Raw genomic sequence first — 20056 nt, 5'->3', positions numbered from 1 at the left:
GTTTACAATGCCTCGCTTTGGTTAGAAGAACTATAGATTATTTCCATTTTCTTTATGTTTTTCTATATTTTCCTTATTTTGTTTAATGAATAAGTACTGCTTTCATAACTTCTAAAAGTGTTATTTTCAGAAATGGCATTATGACAAAATCAATGACTTCCCTATAATTATCTTAAATTGAGGGGAAAAAAATTGTCCACCTCTTCCTTTTGCCTCTGACCATCATGTAATTTTTATAAACTTTCAGCTAATTAAACAAGTATGACTGAATTTCATGCCCATGTGGATTTTTGAAACTTCTAGGCTCAGCATTTTTTTTCACTTTAAAATGTTTTTACTTGCTCAGTATCTGATGGAAAGGTATGCACAGTACTTTACAGAACACTGCATATCATTTTATTGTCACACCTCACCTCCAATTCATAATTCTGCCCAATATAACTTATAGAGTACTGATCACCCTTTGACATTTCTCCATCCTCTCTGACAATTGTTTGTTTCTTTCATTGACTTCTCTGCAACTCACTGATGATATCAGATTGGGCTTTCAAAAATCTCACTCTGGCCACAATGTGGACTAAGGATTGGAGGTGGGGAGACTGAAGTGGGGACTGCTCCACGGAGCCAGGCAAGAGATGTTGAGGGCTTGACTTAGCCACAAACACTGTGGGTAGAAAGAAGTGGACAGATTTAGATGACTTTAGGAGCTGGAAGCAACAGGGTGCAGTTACTGATAAGATGGAGTGATGAGGGAAAAGGAAGAGACAGGAATGAGTACTGGCCTTGGGGCTTGGTTGACTGTGTGGGTGGGGCACAGAGGGCCGCAGCAAGGATTACAGGAAAACAGTAATGGTGATGGTTCAGCTCAGAGCACATGCCAGAGCCCTAACAATCTCAGAACAAGGGCATCTGCCACGGTGTTCATCATCCTTGGAAGTGACTTGCTTAAAGCTGAATTCCTATATGCTCTAGTCCTTCTATGTTCATTTCAACTGGATGTTTTAAGAGTGTTCTGACAAGTCAGGGCTTGATGATGACTCAGGTGAACAAGCCATTTCAATTTTTCAGGTACACAGCAGTTTCATGGAGTCGCATGGGTTAATAGCCACATGTATCTAGATTGATAAGATACATGTGGTTTATCCCTCCCTTTCTAAATAGTGCCATCCCACCTTCCTTGTTTCACCTTCTGTCATTTCCCCTGATACACTCTATGTCCCCATCACACTGAATCCATCATTTCCCCCAGGAGAACTGGCCCTTTCCCAACACTGTGCTTTTATTAATATAACAAGACAGATTGCTTCATCAGAATCATTCTTCACTGCAGCCTGGCTCAACTCCCTTAGGCAGAATTATTTAAGAGTTGCTCTATCGTTTGTCCACTAAAAAATAGCTTTGATTTATCTATTTACTTGAGTTTTTTCTACCTGTCTACAGTGAACTCCTAGAAGGCAAGTACTTCTCTCATTCATCTTTATGTCAACTTACATACAATAAACACTTGAATAAATCAATTATAAAAATAGCCCCTTGGATTGCCTGTGATATTAAAACAGACAACTGAGAAATCAAGAAGGGATAAAATAGTGCTTTAAGGCAGGGCTAGCAAATACGGGGCCTTCATGTCCCAACTCTTTCACTTCTTGTCCCTAGCAGGCATTACTAATCCATCCCACAACTTTCTTCTGCCAAGTCTAAACTCAGCCTCAAAAATCTTTTAATTTTTCAGGTAAGCAAATGCTCCACTGGAACAGCATAGAAAACTACTTCCCATCCCAGCTACAGGGAATTAAAGCATTCAGCAGTATTAAAACCTATTGTTGAATGGCTTTATGTGCATAATAACTTGACCACAGAGAAAAAAAAAATGCTTTTGAAATGACAGGATTCAATTTGTATAATCTCTTAATTCCATCAACACAAAATATACAGCCTCCCTACAAGAGAAGCAAAGTATGTAAAATTGGCTTTCTTTGCTTGCTGCAAAGGAGATATAAGTTATTCTTTTTCTCCACTAAATTACTACTAGCTCAACTATTTGAAATAACAGTAACAGAAACATACTTGTTGAAGTTGACGAGGTATAGAAATGTAGTCCGTGGTGCCGGCCCATTCCAGTGGATGGTATATCCCTTCTCCAGCATGACGACAGGCTGGTACTGTGGAAAGGCAGCCTTCTGATTAATACCTCGGAGCACCATAGGGTGGGACGGATACTCATCTCGTGTAATGGTCATAGAAAGATTCTGAGTGCTCCATGTCTGTACATAGACCTTGAAAAAATAATCAAGAAGTAAAGGGAAGAGAATGAAAATTTAAACAGCTAAAAAGACATTTTCAGCACAAAGTCAAGTGTCTCAACTTTGAAAAGGGAGATTCCGTGATCTGTGCCAGAAGAAGTGAGCAGCGGCCAACTACATCCTAAGCCACTTATAGTGCAGCCCACTTAAACCAGAAATGGCAAAAACAGACCATGTGCTCTGCTAGCCAAGATCTTCATCATCGCTTCCACCACTACAGGCCAGCTTATTCATCAGAATGTAAAACTTCTGTGGCTTATACAGCTTGTCAAAGAAACCTCTCAGTCTAAAGAACACACATACAAAAATAATTAGTAAACTAATGTGAAAACTGATATCCTCTACTCAAATCTAAGAGACTTTCCTCTAAACCAAGAGATGAAAAATTTATATATCTTAGAGCTTTGGCTTTCAATTTTCCATGACCTACGTCAGCCCACAAAGCCATTTTTCACCCATTCAAAAAAAAAAAAAGTTATAAAGTACTGTGCAACAACTGAGAAAACATTAAACTGAGACAAATTTGCAAGTCCTGAATGTATTCCAGTGGCATTAGAGCTACTTGCCATGCCAAAACAAAGCCATCCCCAAATGTATCCTACAAAGGAAAATTCTTAGAACAAATCTCCTAAAACAAATCAGTATCTGTAACCAAATTCTCCAGAATATTAAAGCAGCTGCAGAATATTGACATTTAATCCACAATACTTCTGTATTTTCCCTGTCATTTCTACAATCTTATCCACATTGACTCCTCAATTTTATGTCCCTTTTAACTACCTCAATTATTTAATACTCTACTGACACCACTTAAAGATTTAAAATAGACAGGAAACATTTTTAAGACTATCGATTGTCTTCATTTAAATATATACTCAATATATAATATATATTAATTTAAACATATACTTATGTTTAACATATATTTATATTTATGTATATGTCTATTTACATGTACATTTATATGTGTGCATGTGTGTGTATATATATATATATGAGGCTATACATACACCGCATATCTGTCACCTGCCTTAGTAACCTTAACTCTCCCTATATCACCATCTTTCTCCCTGAGTACCATTATCCCTCAGGTCATTAAAAAGCACATATTCAGCCAGGCACAGTGGCTCACGCCTGTAATCCCAGCACTTTGGGAGGCTAAGGCAGGCGGATCACTGGCAGTCAGGAGTTCGATACCAGCCTGACCAATATGGTGAAATCCCGTCTCTACTAAAAATTCAAAAATTAGCCAGGTGTGGTGGCGGGTGCCTGTAATCCCAGCTACTTGGGAGGCTGAGGCAGGAGAATTGCTTGAACCTGGGAGGTGGAGGTTGCAGTGAGCCAAGATAGCACTATTGCACTCCAGCCTAGGTGACAAAAACAAAACTCCGTCTCAAAAAAAAGGAAAAAAAGAAAAAGCACATATTCCACTAAAAAATATTTACAAATAGTTAAATAATGATAATTCTATCTCGAGATCCAATTGCTCCCATTTTTGGCATACTACATCATTTCTAAGTAACAACAAATGGCTGCAGATCTGGGCTTCTGGCCCAAATTTCAAATTCTCAGAAGTAAATTTCTGGTCCATGGTCCTACAATTCCCAGTGCCCCCTGAGGAGTATTAGACGACTTATTTCTTTCTTCATCTATAAATAAAAACAGAATTACTACTCTGATTTGTAATATAGATCAGGTTAATATTCTCAAATACATTAGATATTCAAAGGACTAAATGCTTTACTGAGTGAATGTTGAATAAATGAAAAATATGTCACATTGATAGTCGCAATGGTAATTTATAAAAGAGCTACCATAACCACATATTTATAGAAACATTTATGATCACTTAAAAAATACAGTTTTCATTAGTGTGTACCTGCCACTTTAAGACAGGCAGAATACGCACACATGCATGAATACTCATGGCTGGCAAGAACTTTCGCCAAAACTGTAGCTACAAAAAGGCTAAAAGCTTTTTATTATTTATTTTTTATTATTATTATTTTTGAGACAGAGTTTCGCTCTTGTTGCCCAGGCTGGAGTGCAATGGCGTGATCTCAGCTCACTGCAACCTCCGCCCCTGGGTTCAAGCGATTCTCCTGCCTCAGTACCCTTGAGTAGCTGGGATTACATGTGCCCACCAGCACACCTGGCTAATTTTTTCTATTTAGTAGAGATGGAGTTTCACCATGTTGGCCAGGCTGGGCTCGAACTCCAGACCGCAGGTGATCCACCTGCCTCAACCTCCCAAAGTGCTGGGATTACAGGCGTGAGCCACCACGCCCGGCCTTAGTTTTTATTTTCTAGTTTTGTTGCAGTTCTAGAACTTCTACAGTTCCTAGGCATTGATGGATAAACTTAACTTGGGGAAGGCAATTCTGATTAAGAATAAGATAAATGGAAAAAATAAATCATATTATAAACCATGTTCCTTTCTTCTTTATTCTACTGTAGTTAATTCTCCATCCCTTCTGGTATTTAGGCAAGTATTACTTTTTTTTTTTAGTATTTTTTATTTTTGCTCATGGGAATGAGAAATCCCATAGCAATAAAGAAGCTAATACCCCCACTAAAATAAACCAGAAACTCTCTCCCATCTTTATTCCTCTTAAGCCCTTTGTTTAGTCTATAGATAAGGATCTAAACTTTTTTTTAAGTTTTAAAATTTAAAAATCACTTTCTTTAATTGTTGTAATTCAAAGTCAGAAGAACAATGAAGAATTCTGATCCAAGAAGCTCCAATTATTGAAAGCTCAGGTGGTGGAAACCACATGTAATTCAGGGGGTTCAGAGAAGTGATAAGCGGGAGCCCAAAAACACACCTTTGACTGGCAAAGTGAGGAGAGCTCAATAGAGGGGAAACAGCACAGCACGGATCCTCCCCAGGAAGAGCCCATGCTACAAAAAGAACATCTAGCAGCAAATCAAAGGAAGGGGCTTCTTTCCTGCCTTTAGGGCTATCAGAGTCCAATTCTATGTGGAAAATCCCTTGCTCTTCCTCTAATTCTCGTCTCCATGTTCTGATCATCTATTTCCTTTATCTCCTCTGACAGTCTGTTATTAAATCCTGGACGGGCGCAGTGGCTCACGCCTGTAATCCCAGCACTTTGAGAGGCGGAGGTGGGCGGATCATGAAGTCAGGAGATCGAGACCATCCCGGCTAACATGGTGAAACCCTGTCTCTATTAAAAATACAAAAAAACTAGCCGGGCTTGGTGGCGGGAGCCTGCAGTCCAGCTGCTCAGGAGGCTGAGGCAGGAGAATGGTGTGAACCTGGGAGGCGGAGCTTGCAGTGAGCCGAGATCGTGCCACTGTACTCCAGCCTGGGAGACACAGCAAGACTCCGTCTAAAAAAAAAAAAAAAAAAAAAAAAAAAATTCCTACCCTTTAATTGTCTGCATGGGGCAGAGGGCGGGGGCAGGATCTGCTCCTTTCAAAATCCTGGGCAACTGGTGCCTCCATTCTACAATCTCTTCCATCCACCAAAATGTCACTGTTAAAATCACCTTTGCAACTTACAGCTCTTCTCCTTAAATAATACTAACAGCAGCAGGCACTGAACCATGTGCCAGGCCATATGCTAAACGCTTTACATGCATGCATGTACTCTATCTTCACAATAGCCTCCTATGAGAGTAATTACTATTATCCCCATTGTGCACCGACATAGAGTAGTTAATTAACTTGCCCAATGCATACTTTAGAAAATAACAAAGCCAGAATTCAAACCCAGGCAGTCTAGCTCTAGAGTCTGTGCTCTTAACCATATATACTACCTTGCAAATTAGTTCATCCTCTTATACTAGGCATCAAGTTAATACACATTAATGCTTAATGTCTTCAAAGAGGTGTTTCTCAATGGATATCATCTCCTCCATATTTTCATAGACATTATATCATAATATAATTAGGAAATTTTCCTTGGATTCCTTTCTTGTCCACTCACTCCTAATCTCCAGCTCTGTCCCCGGGAACATCTCACTTTTCATGTGACCTATTGATATTTTGCCTCAAAAGTCAGATTCTTTAATTAAGTAGAGATTAATGACCCCAAAAGCAAAGGATAAAAATACCTCTTAGAGGGCATAGCTGTAGTGTGGCAAGAAAACCTAAGAGTCAAGAAACATGGGTTCTTGCCCCAACTACATTCCAACCACATTTAACCCAGGGTAAATCAGCTCTCCTCTCTGGGACTCACTTTTTCACATGTTAAACAGATCTGGAGTTGGGGAGTTTTAAGAAAAATTCCAGGAGTCCATGACTCCTAATGAATCGAAAGAAAGAAAAGAAAGTACAGGACAGGACAGGACAGGACAGGAAGATAGATCAAACTTTGGAAAATGTCAATCACACTGAAAAGCTGAAGAGTACTTCTTACAGAAGCAGTGCTGGCAGGAGCTGGTAGGAACTTGAGCATTATACATTTGCTAAGCCTACCTGTGCATAGGTCCCACTGCAGATCACTGCATTCCACTTAGTCACATTTACACAGCTTGGATGGCGGATCAGGTAGTTGTCCATTCTTCCCACATAAGCATCCTTGTATCCTGTCACAGAGCCATCAACGTCATGGAATATGGAGTTCTTATCACCATCCAGCTCACAATCTTCAAACCAGGGACCAGGCTTTCCAAAAAAGACATTCAGAGAGACCTGACCACAGTGAAAAAGAAAGACATCACAAAGTGAGGGCTCCTGCCATCTCAGCATCCCCTGCAATGACTCAACTGCGGGTCCATTGTGATTGCTTTAAGGTTAGAGCAGTTCTGAGTTACAGTTCATAGTTGTCAGCTATGGCACTCAAGTCAACCTGAGTTTTCTACCCAATTAACAATATGCTGGGGTTGGGGGGAATTTCCCAAAACCTTATGGTGTTTAATGGGCAAATGTTAAACTTCATCTTTATTTGTATTCTTCTTTTCCCCACTTAAAAACTATTACCTGTTCTCCAGACAAAACTCATTTGTGGGGAGAGAAAGCAGAAGAGTTGTGGGAAGGGAGACTACACAGTCACATATGTTTGTTAAAAATTATAAACTGTACATGTAAGATGTGTGCATTTCCCTGTATGTAAATTATACCTCGATGAAATAAAAAATCTATGATAAATTATCTTCAGAGCTAATCATTTTATCTCCAAATGCTTTAGTTACTTGTTCATATGACTCCCCCCCACCAAAAAAATAAACAGATAAGTACAGGTCAAAACAGAAACACAATTTAAGTGTTGACTTAGCATGGCTGAGTTACTGATAAACTCACTAGAATCTGCTAAAAAGCCTTATTACTGTCTCACTCCTCAGTACAGACCAAACTCAGCTCAATAATTTTCACATCCAGTGGAGTTTAAAGCCTTTATCAAACACATAATGCACAGCTGCAAAATGGGCTGCAGGTGACATGTTTTACAGTCTTTAGCTGCTTTTTATTAGCAGTAAATTATATAATACTAACGCTATTCAAGTCACACAGATACATCTCTTAAATGCTTTTATGCACTTTTTGCCCTGGGTGTTTTTAAATCAACAGAACATCTAAATGATAAGCAACTCAATGGAAAACTGTGATGTCTAGGACAAGTAACTGCAAATTCTTGGTTCCACACTTCTCTTTTCCTACGTGGTTAAATCTGAGAAAAGTTTAGTGCGTATTTTCCACCCTTTGAAGTAAAGCGAATTTTGCAAACTGCTCCTTTTATCAGCTTCAGAGCATCCCCACCATAGAAAACTCCAGACTGGATGAACTGCTGGACTTAAACAGTATGGATTGTATAATGCTGTTATAACTTTAGGACAACAAATGCGGTATCTAACAAACTGCTTTTCAGTATGCCTATGCCAGTGATCACTAAACACGATACATGGAGAACTACAGGGAGGTCCACGTGGGCAGTAAGGAAACAGCAAGTCTCCATACTGGACAGGAGACCCAAGACTCATCCTGCTACCAGCCTAGTCCTACCCCTCCCCTGGAGTCACATGGCCTAAGAAAGAACCAGCCAACAAAGCTGACACTCCAGTTTCTACTTGTGCCTCTGATCCATGCCCGAGCTGTTGCAGAAAACCAGACATAGACTTTGATAAACCTATCAAGCTCTATTTTAAATTGGGCAACTATAAAGTTTGTGGGTGGATGTCAATGAGAGAACGATGACTTATTTCCCAGGTGTGGCTGCCTGTGGGAACAGGGAGCTAGATGTCCTGAGACTTCTCTGTCTTGTGCCATTGCCATCATGGAACTGGCAAGATGATGAAAGCCTGGGGGCATGTAATCAGATCGTCCTGTGTGTTACGGGTACAGGTGATACTGGTGAAATTGGTAAGAAAACGATTCCTGTGGGCTACTGTACTGTAAATGGTAATTTTTACAGTCTATCTGCAATCTTCAGATAGAAGATTATTCTCTATCTGAAGATTATTACCTCTTATTCTCTAGTCCCCCAGAAGAATAGCCCTCAGACAAGTAAAATAGCAGGAAGGATCCAAATCTCTTAGTGGAAGTGAGCTACCCAACCAGCATATTTCACTGAATTTTCCAAAATCATATGTCCTCTTGTTCCTATGAAACTCCACAACCTCTGTATCATCACTTGAAGTCATTTTCCCTACCAAGGTATGACTTGAATGTCAAACACACCCCAAGTCACACGGGACTTCTGTTCTCCCCTTGAACTCAATGGGAGAGTGCATAGAATTAGGAGCTGGCTCTGTGTGTATTTCTCCTCCCACTCATACAGACTCGGTGCAAATCCTTTGCGTTTTTGTCTTTAGGAATGTGATATCCGTCCTTCTTTCACCATAGTAACTATATAAGAACTACAGAACATACTTACATGTGGACCAAACTTCACGAGGGAGATATTATTCCTGGGGGTTATCTGCCAGGAATTCTTCATGAGGAAGCCAATTGCACTGCTGTACCTATCTGGAGTTGGCACATATTTTTTGAAAGTGCTCCTGGTGAGATGAATGGGCCCATCATAAATCTGAAAGCCTCTAATTGGGAATGTCCTGTGGAAATACAAGATTTTGTTTAATGCATATGAGTGTCCCCTTAGCAGCACTTCACTTACTTGTTTTATGAATACAGTTAAATATCCTATATGCACTATGCAAAATTCTAGGATACAGTGCGAACCAAAACAAGATCCCTGATTGAATGAAACATATGCTGTAGTGGCAAAGACAAACAGAAAAACAGGATCATTTCAGAAAATAAGTGCTATAGAGACCATACGATGCAACATTATAATAGATTGGGTGGGGAGAAAGATGCTATTTTAGACAGAATGGAGGCCCCTCTGAAGAGGTGACTTTGTCTTCCTAGAATCAACTCAGTTAAGATCTTTTATTTGGAACCTCAGGTACTGTGGTCTTCGTTTCCAAATCTCCAGCCATGAGAACAAAAGACAAGTCTGTGCTTAGGCAGAGAACCGCCTCTCAAGCCACTAAATGATGGTACGAAGGTGAAATGATACACTTAAAAGTGTGAAAGCATGAGCCCTCAAGGCTTACCATGTCAACAGGGTTAGCTAGACTGAGAATTTTGTTTTATTCATTTTCCCCGTTTCTGTTCAAACACAAATTCCTTAGCCTACTAATCATAAATCAATAACCATAATTAATGTATAGGAACTGGTAATATTCTGAATTCCTTAAGTTCCTCTCCTATTAATTCTTTAACTGCATGGCAGAGGATCTCTATAGCAACTAATTATTCTACAACTAGGCAACGTTTTACAGCAAAAGCATGTATGCTAGCAAGAAAACCAAATAGCCCAGTTTAAAAACCTTCACATCATGATGTATTTAATATTTCTAAGCATACATCTCAACATGATTCTCCCCTGTAGAAAAGGTTGTGATACAGTTTGGCTCTGTGTCCCCACCCAAATCTCATCTTGTAGTTCCCCATAATTCCCACATGTTGTGGGAGGGACCCGGTGGGAGATGACTGAATCATGGGGGCAGGTCTTCTCCGTGCTGTTCTAGTGATAGTGAATGGGTCTCACGAGATCTGATGGTTTTAAAAACAGGAGTTTCCCTGCACAAGCTCTCTTTTTGCCTGCTGCCATCCACCTAAGAGGTGACTTGCTCTCGTTGCCTTCTGCCATGATTGTGAGGCCTCCCCAGCCATGTGGAACTTTTAAGTCCAATAAACCTCCTTCTTTTGATTTTAAATTGCCCAGTCTCAGGTATGTCTTTATCAACAGTGTGAAAATGGACTAATACAGGTTGTAAAGATATGATAATATTAAAGCTGTTTCCATTAATCAATGAGAAAGTTTGATTTTGGAAAATCCTCCTTACCAAACAGCAAAAAGCATTTTGAAATAAAACTGGAGGTCAATATAAAATACAGAGTGGAATTGATTTGGCGACCATCTCATTGCAGCCCATATGCCAACCAATACAGCTTTTTAAAAAATCTACACCTTAGAAGCAGCAGCAAGAGCCTAATTGTGAAGAGCACAGCACTGAAGACAACCTAACTGGGATTGAATTCCACCTTCTCTACCCTTAGTAAGATACTCATTTGTAAAACAGGATGCTGACAGAACCTATCTCATTGAGCTTTGTGAGGATTAAGTAAATATATTTACAACAGGGCCTGACAGATCATAAGCATTTAATACATGTTAGCAATTAAAAAATCCATGAAGTTCTTTTCCCAGTGGCTTCTATGGGCTAACAGGAGTTCCACACAGAGTGTAGCACATAGCAGTGCTCAATATTCCACAACGACAAGCACAAGGGGTGAGAAGCCAAGCATAGTGACCTTTTTCCAGAAAATAGTACAGCTCTCCCCCGAGTCCTCGCTCTGCGCCACCACTCCCCAAAGCTACAGTCTGTATGCCCCATTCCTCTGCCTTGTTCTAGCCCAACATCCAGCGACAGCACTCCTCTAGGGGAGTTGATTCCTGAAGAATTATGACGGGCTCAGATGTGAGGCCTAAAAACACTGTTGAATATTTTTCTACATGGTTTTCTCACAAGTAAAATGAGAAGTCCAAACTGTGCCTCAGAACTGAGATACGAATTACTAGTTAATAGTTTCCTTAAAGCTTTGAAGACATGCTAAGTACAATTTTAATGACTGCGATGATGATGATGACAGAAAACATGCCAAGAGCCTACCCCGTTCCCTTCAACATCTAAACCGCCATTAATTAGACAGCCATGGTGGGGTTTTGAGTTAACTTTGGCATCAATCAATTCTCATTTCCTAAGAATCTTTTCAGTAGGTAATTTCCTCTTTCCAGTAGCTATTTCTGAAAACCAACAACACACATTGAGGAAAAACTGACCTAATGTCATAGTTTAGGGTTTGGCAACTTTCTATGGCTCAAGAAGGAAGAAAAAAACAGTTTATATAAGGTCTTATATAAGGAATGAGAAACAAGACAGATTTCTTTGTTATAAAATTGATAATTAAATCTATGAAATGTTTAATAACTAATGCTCCAAAATTTCAGGAGGATAATACACATAATAATTATAATAGTAGTAGCAGCAGTAGCAGCAGTAGTAGTAGTAATAAATAATAAAAAAGGAAAAGAGTCTCATGGTAGGAACCAATCCATCCAGGATTATTACAGAAACTTCCCTGGGGGTTAGGTTTTCCTTTATTGCTTAAATTTAACACTCTACAGCTAAAGCAATGCTTACCTGTTCCTGGGTAATGTCCGAGGCTTCTGGTCTATTCCTCCAGTGCCTACATACTTGTTCTGACCACCCTGAAAGCCGTAATTCCTGCTCTCCCCAACAAAGAGAGATTCGGATACCTCTTGGCTGGAACCTTCATCACTTGGGAAGCTTCCATCACTGTTAAAATGAGAACAATCATTAGCTACATTTCTCTAGAAAATTTAAATGTATTCCCAAATGTAGGCATGCTATAACTGAAAAGCTAAAAGTTTTAAAAGAAGTCAATAGCTTTTTCTAATACACATTCACAAGTCTTCAGAAACTGCTTGTTTGTGTGTGTGTGTGTGTTTTTTGTTTTTTGTTTTTTTTTTCCTGAGACAGGTTCTTGCTCTGTCACCCAAGCTGGAGTACAATGGCAAGAACGTGGTTCACTGCAGCCTTGACCTGCCGGGCTCAAACAATCCTACCTCAGCCTTCCAAGTAGCTGGGACCACACATGCATGCCATCATGCCCAGCTAATTTTTTAAAATTTTTGTAGAGATGGGGTCTTGTTATGTGGCCTGTGCTATTCTTAAACTCTTGGCTTCAAGTGATCCTCCTGCCTTAGCCTCCCAAAATGCTGAGATTATAGGCATGAGCCATCACACTTAGCCTTGAAATTGCTTTTAAACTATAAAAATACCTATACCTACTTATAGTTTAATATAAATACATACATATCCCCCTCTTAAGACATATATAAACTTTTTTTTTTTTTTAAAGAGACAGGGTCTCATTCTGTCAGCCAGGCAGAAGCAGCAACCTTGAACTCTTGAGCTTACAGGATACTCCCACCTCAGCCTCCAGAGAAGCTAAGATTACAGGCATGCCACTATGCCTGGTTAAGATTAATTTTTTTATTTTTGATAGAGACAGGGTGTTGCTGTGTTGCTCAGGCTGGTCTCAAACTTCCGGCCTCAAACTTCTGGCCTTGAGCGATCCTCCTGTCTTGGCCTCCCAAACTGCTGGGATTACAGGTGTGAGCCAGCACGCCCAGCCCTCATATGAATTAATAAATGATTTACAAATTATATATAAATAAACTTTAATTTAGCAGCAATAATTGATTGCTCTAGTCTCAAGCAACAACATAGATAATGAGGAGAACAAACTTGTCCTGAACCTAAGAATTAAATGACAAGCATGTTTAACATGACAACTAGAATGACTATTATCTGTAGAAAAACATATAGAACAAAAAGTTTAGTTCTTAAAGACTGTTGCTAAATTAGAGCAGCTTCTAAGAAGGAAATATTAGTTTTTAAATTTTCTCCCTACTTTTACTCCCTTCCTCTTTTTTCCCCTACTTTTTAAGAACTTAAGTCTAAATAGAAAGTGTTTTCTTCTAAGCAGAAATTATCCTTCTGTGAAATTCCAGCTGTATTAACCTATCACTTTGCTATGAATTCAATTAATCAAGAAAAAATGTATTTTTGGCCCTCTAGTGGCATCAGGAAGAGGTTGCTAATTTTTTTATGTTAAAAAATGATACAACATTCCTGTGTATTATCAGAAAAAAAATATCAAGGGTTATTTTAAAGCTTTAAAATAAGTATTTTTAAGCAATTACAAACCTGGCAAAGGTCAGTCCTATTCCATTATCTGCAAATCTGTAAAAGAAAAGAGAATGAAGAACATTTTAATTCACCATATTATGTAAAAAGAAGTAATTCTCTCAGTATTTAATTATCATGAAATCCAGGAGGTCCCAATATTTATTCTCTACATGACCACACAAAAATTTGATTTCACAATAACTAGGAGCACAAAATCTGCAGAGAGGGCACCCAGTTCAAATCTGGGCTTTGCCAATTACTAGCTGTGTGACTTTTGGCAAGCTACTCAACCTCTATCTCTCACTTTTCCCATCTATAAGTTGAAATGAAAATATAACCTTCCTCATAAGATTCTTGAGAGTATTAAACATACTAAATAATTTCTGGTGTTGGCGAGGTACGGTGGCTCATGCCTATAATCCCAACACTTTGGGAGGCTGAGGCAGGAGAATCGCTTGAGCCCAGGAAGTCAAGACCAGCATGGGCAACACAGGGACACCCTGTCTCCACAAAAAATTTAAAAGTTAGCAGGGCATTGTGGCACATGCCTGTGGTCCCAGCTACTCGGGAGGTTAAGGTGAGAAGATTGCTTGAGCATAGAAAGTTGAGGCTGCAGTGAGCTATGACTGCACCACTGCACTCTAGCCTGGGTGACAGAGCAAGACCCTGTCTCAAAAAATAATAATTTCTAATGTTTAGAACAGTGCCTGGCAAACAGTAAGCAGTGTATCAAAGTATTAACTATAATTATTATTTTTATAGCTATGTTTTAAAAACAACTAGACTGTGGTATATGATTCTGAAGCCATTTCCACAGATTCAATACAATATCAGTTTTTTGGATGAAAAAACTCAGAAATGACGTGAAATGCCAAGAAGCTAATTTCAGTGCCAGAAAAAAAAATACACACATACATTTTTCTAGACTGTTGAACACTAAATCTTAGCTCAACATGCATGAAACCACTCCTAAAATTATACAAACGGGAAAAAAGTGAGATACTTACTGCCTCAAGTCATGTTAAGACATAAGTCAACAGATTTACTGAGTTGGAATTATAAAGCTTTTATTTTGAATGGCAATAGAAGAGCATCAGAAAAACTAAGGAGTTTTCAAGAGGAAGGGAAAAGATCCAGGTAGTTTTATTTAGCTCTCTGACATAGACCATGCTTGTTATATAAAGTTAAATTCCCGGTTTCTGTTCAATTTCATCAAAAACTCTCATGTCACTGGACAAGTTCTGTTCCAATAAAAGCACCAGAATGAGACAACTTCAAACATTTGCAGTCTTTTAACTGTAGCATACTTCCTCAGAGCTTGTCCTGTCTATTAATAATAATATAATTCCAAGAATCATCACTGTGCTTTCATGCTACTGGCTTTAAAAAAAATCTGAAAAATAATACATCAGTGTCATCATATAATAACTTGGTAGAGAATACCCACGCTGAATTTTGAATGATAATATCTCCTCCTCTGACCCAAGCTCCATTATCATTATTTTTAAAAGCAATGAGCCTGTCAATTAAAGCAGCAACACGTGGTTTTTCAGGGTTTGCATCCTGATGAGGTCGAAATCTAGGGGTTAAAAAAAGAATTTTAAAAAATATAAAAGCCATAGGAATTAGCTAGTTATAAGCTTAAGTGTCAAGAAGCAGAATTTAAATTTGACCAAAACAAATGAAAAAGTCTTAAGATACAACTTACTTACATTTTAAAGATTCAAAGAAGAAATTACATTTATTTACATACAAGTTTCCAGAGAACCAACTGCTTTTACATCTTCTTAGTTCATTTTTGAAAAATCAATTAAAATGGACACTGTAGAATATTATTGCATAAAAATCATTTCCAAAAAAAAACCCAGATCAGGAAGTCTGGCATGTCTTTACAAATCCTTAAGTTACATGTTACTAATATAAACTTATTTAATAAATTAATAATATATTTCAACATACATATATGTGAACTAGAGTATAATTTGGGTTGTATGCTGGTTAAATGTTTATAGACAAAACTGGGCTCAATATCATTAAAATGACTAAATTTAAAATAGACTGTCTTTTTTTATATTTTATGTTTTGTTTTTTTGAGACAGAGTCTGACTCTGTCACCCAGGCTGGAGTGCAGTGACGCAATCTTGGCTCACTGCAACCTCTGCTTCCCGGGTTCAAGCATTTCTCCTGCCTCAGCCTTCCAAGTAGCTGGGATTATAGGCACCCGTCACCACGCCCAGCTAAGTTTTGTATTTTTAGTAGAGACGGGGTTTCCCCATGTTGGCCAGGTTGGTCTCAAACTCCTGACCTCAGGTGATCCACCCACCTCAGCCTCCCAAAGTGCTGAGATTACAGGTGTGAGCCACCACGCCCAGCCAGACTGTATTTAATTAACATATTTATTATAAAGACTGAACTTCACCTTTTCTTTTTCTTTAAAACAGTTCTAAGGACCTTAGTGAAAAGGTAAAAACAATTGGTGTCAAAAACTGTCCACTATAACAACTCAAATAGTCAAACAGCCCTATGATGCTCAAATACATGATAGTCAAATACTCAAATGGCCCCATAAGGCCACCTATTTTTTTTTTAATCATTTCTATATTAATCTTACAAAACAAATGGAAGAAAAAAACATCACAGCTTTTCAAAAACCAATTCAGCAGGTAGAGATTTTCAACCAGTGAGGAAATATCATTTGCCTAATGCTAATACCACACCTGTTGGCACATAGTAAGTGCTCACTAAATGGATATGATGGCAGAAGCAGCTATGGACAGAAAATAGCAAGTGCAGATGTCCTTAGGCATGAGTGAGCTTAGCATGTTCAGGAACAGCAAGGAAGTTTGCTGGAGAGAAAGAAGCAAGGGAGACAGAATACAGAGGAGGGCAAGGGCTAGGTAAAGATCTGGGTCTCCATTGGAAATGCAATGGGAAGTCAATGGAAGCATGGAATCAAGGAAGGGATGTGATCAAATTTCTTTTTTCTTCTTTTAACAGATCACTGATTGCTATCTGGAGAATAGATTATAGAGAATGGACTCTAAGGAGACCAGTCAGAAGTATCTTCATGTGTTTCAGACAGATGCACGTGTGGTATAAACTGGGGCAGTAGCTGCGAAAATAAAGAGTGTCATATCCATCTTTAGATTATATGGCCCAAGTCCCTTTACCCTAACTAGCTCCGACTTAAGAGGTAAAAAGTTTGCCTCTAAGCCAACATCTACTCTCTGGCATTGTAGTTCCTGCCAAACAGCTTTGCAGTCATTACATAATACTAAGCAGATGGAAGAGTTCTGGAAAGGAGACATATTGTTCTAAAAGAAAGCAAAAAAAAAAAGAGTACTATAAAGCAGCATCTGATTCTCTGCCATAACCATCTCAACCTTTCTGAACTTCCTATCAATAGAAATCAATCACGACACCCCCACAGCGCCCAGGCATATACAGGGAGAAAAAAAACAATCAGTAACTGACCACTTGCTTTGATACCCTTTATTTCCATCTTCTTTCCCACTTGGCATATAGAAAATAGTTAATTTTCCCAATTTTCTTTTTATCAACATTGAGTTTTCAGCACACTTCTCAACTGTCTCTTAATTGTCCTCTGCTTTAAACGTACTAGTTGGTTCTAATGCCCTTTCATTCTTGTAGATGAAATTTCCTAATTTCAAACCAAGAGCTTTCTTCAGTTAAAATTGTCCATCTTTGGATTCCTATATTTTCACGTCTTGAAGACGCAAGCAAAGGCTTATGGGATTAACAGGTTTTTTGTTTGTTTGTTTGTTTGTTTGTTTGTTTTTGAGATGGAGTCTCGCCTTGCTGCTCAGGCTGGAGCGCAGTGGCCCAGTCTTGGCTCACTGCAACCTCTACTTCCAGGGTTCAAGTGATTCTCCTGCCTCAGCCTCCTGAGTAGCTCAGATTACAGATGTCTGCCATCACGCCCGGCTAAATTTTGGATTTTTAGTAGAGATGGGGCTTCACCATGTTGGCCAGGCTGGGCTTGAACCCCTGATCTCAGGTGATCCACCCACCTTGGCCTCCCAAAGTGCTGGGATTACAAGCGTGAGCCACTGCGCCCGGCCCTGATTAACTGTTGAGTCAACTTCCTCTTTGATAAACAGATTAAATATCTTCTGGATCCTCTAAGCCTGATGTTTAATACATGAGCTGTTTTATTATTCATTTATGCTAGTTTTTATCATTTTTACCATGTCTAAATCGCATGAATATATATATGAGCATATTCTAAACACTAGTTCAGTATATGCACAAGCTCTTGTTACTTCTGCTATAATCAGTTCTTTTCAATAACAACTTCCAAATGGAGTCCAATTCCTTATCAATATGTATGTAGTTATAAACTACATTTTCTTTATTTTGGCTCATATATAGCATGTAAGAGAACTCTGCTGAAATGCTGATCCATACCTAACGCATTTTGTGATTACAAAAGGAAGTAACCTAGAGCCTGGCTATGATGTAAATCTGAGGCTACAAAGGGCTGAACCAGAACCAGGTTGCTCATCAAATTTGGGATCATTCCTTTTGAAATATTAAATGCAGTGTTCATTTTGACCATGAAGAATAAATTCTGTATGGTTTGGTTTTTCGAGGATTAGACTAAACATCTTAGTTTAACTTATTTTTCAATGAATCATACTCCACACCAAATTTGGAAACTTTCTCAACATATCTCCTCCTTTTTCTTTCTCTTTCTGCAACTCTCTCTAGCATCTATTTATAGAAATGAAAAAGGAGAAAAACATCAATCTCTTCGGTATTTCAATAAGATAAAAGCCCAGTCACAGGACCTGGAACAACAGAATAAGTGGTTTTCAAAAAACCCTTTTATGAACTTTTAAAACTTCATTTTAAATGTGTTACCAGAGAAAGAACACAATGAGCTCCAGTTGGAAAGTTTTGCTTTGGCAAAGTATAGCTTGAGTGTGACTTAAAAGAGCCAGCTTTACCTTGCACTATTGTCCAAACAGAGGTATTCCCTTGGGTCAGCAGCACTAGAGTTGGTTGTTTTGACACCTTTGTCAATAAATAAGCCAGCCTGAAAAATATAAATAATGGATTGGAATGAATGTGAATCCCAACTTACAATAACATATACAATGATTCATGAAAACAGATTTTAGCTTATCACTTCTACCACAAAAAGTGGGGCAGGGAATCAACAGCAAAGGTACCGTAAAAAAAAAAAACAGCTACTTTCCTGGATATTTTCTACTCATTTAATGCATTTCACTCATTTAGTCATTCAACAAATACTTACTGGTAGGCACCCAGTGTTATACATTAGTTAACAAGAAAAATATGATCCTTGTTGTTGCTAACACAAAAACTAGCAGAAAGACATGCAATTAAATAATTACAATCCCAAACGTAAGCATATGTTAAAGGAAGCAGATGAGGCTTGGGCAGAAGAGAAGGGCATCTGGAGGAAGGCTTTTTTGTGCGTGGAGGTGAGAGGATTCAGGGAATGTCACCTAAAGGAAGTGACCTCTTAAAGCTGAAACCTGAAGGATGGAGAGAAATTAAATTTAATTTAATAAGAATATTAAATTTAAATGACATGAGTGGATGATTAGGTGTTAATTTGTTAAATTTGGAAATGATTGTCCAGGATAATACTTTATAGCCAAAGGAGATTGAATTCTTGGAATACTCAAAAAGAAACATGTCATTTTGGAATAACCCATAAACACATACATGCACACACAGGCACACACTCACATATGTGCACACACACACGCTGGTCCTTATGGCTTCAACTGCTGATGCCTCCCGAATCTGTACTAGTCCAGGTTGGTCAGGCTTATCCTACTGCGTACTGAGTACCCTTTGAATGTCTTATGGACATAAATAAAACATGTTGCAAACTAAAATTCTTATTTTTAGGCCCAGACCTATTCCTGCATGTCTGTTTCAGTGAACGAAACTACTAGTCAGCTGTGGCCTGAACCAAAATATATGTCAGTTCACAAGGTCAGGAGTTCAAGACCAGCCTGGCTAAAATGGTGAAACCCTGTCTCTACTAAAAATGCAAAAATTAGCCGGGCATGGTGGCAGACGCCTGTAATCCCAGCTACTCAGGAGGCTGAGGCAGAGAATTGCTCGAACCCAGGAGGCAGAGGTTGCAGTGAGCTTTGATCGCACCACTGCACTCTAGCCTGGGTGACAGAGCAAGACTGTCTCAAAAAAAGAAAAAAAAAAAAAAATCAATTAGAATGAAGTGCCTTTTATACTATTTACAATTAAGAAAATTTGAGGATTTCTACTATGAAATGCTATTTTCAATAAACATTAATCAACTATTCAGCTCACAAAAATCAGTTTTGTATAGTTTTTTCCTTAACTCTTCATCAAGTGATTCTAAGCTCTTCAAACGCTAACACACTTAGGTTTTTAAAGGATCCTCTGAGTATCATAAATGCAAAGTATTCCTTGAACTCTGGTGTGGGGCACATCAGGGTAAAGGATCTGGGCATTATACGTATA

The 20056-nt window shown here is 38.7% G+C and overlaps 1 protein-coding gene across 3 annotated transcripts in view; it reads right to left on the bottom strand.

Moving 5' to 3' along the window:
* Positions 1-20056, bottom strand: part of CEMIP2 (cell migration inducing hyaluronidase 2) — an 87101-nt gene that overhangs the window by 19855 nt on the left and 47190 nt on the right. For all 3 annotated transcript variants that reach the window (XM_063636997.1, XM_055272275.2, XM_055272276.2), the window contains 7 exons: positions 18520-18608; positions 14997-15128; positions 13568-13603; positions 11975-12130; positions 9139-9316; positions 6744-6959; positions 2068-2276 (listed from right to left, as the gene is read on the bottom strand). In XM_063636997.1, the coding sequence (XP_063493067.1) occupies positions 2068-2276; positions 6744-6959; positions 9139-9316; positions 11975-12130; positions 13568-13603; positions 14997-15128; positions 18520-18608 (1016 nt within the window). The remainder of the gene's footprint in view (positions 1-2067; positions 2277-6743; positions 6960-9138; positions 9317-11974; positions 12131-13567; positions 13604-14996; positions 15129-18519; positions 18609-20056) is intronic.

The sequence above is a fragment of the Symphalangus syndactylus genome, chromosome 3, assembly GCF_028878055.3.
Source record: "Symphalangus syndactylus isolate Jambi chromosome 3, NHGRI_mSymSyn1-v2.1_pri, whole genome shotgun sequence".
Taxonomy (NCBI): domain Eukaryota; kingdom Metazoa; phylum Chordata; class Mammalia; order Primates; family Hylobatidae; genus Symphalangus; species Symphalangus syndactylus.
Note: the sequence above shows the minus strand (reverse complement) of the source record. Positions and strands in the feature narration are given on the sequence as shown.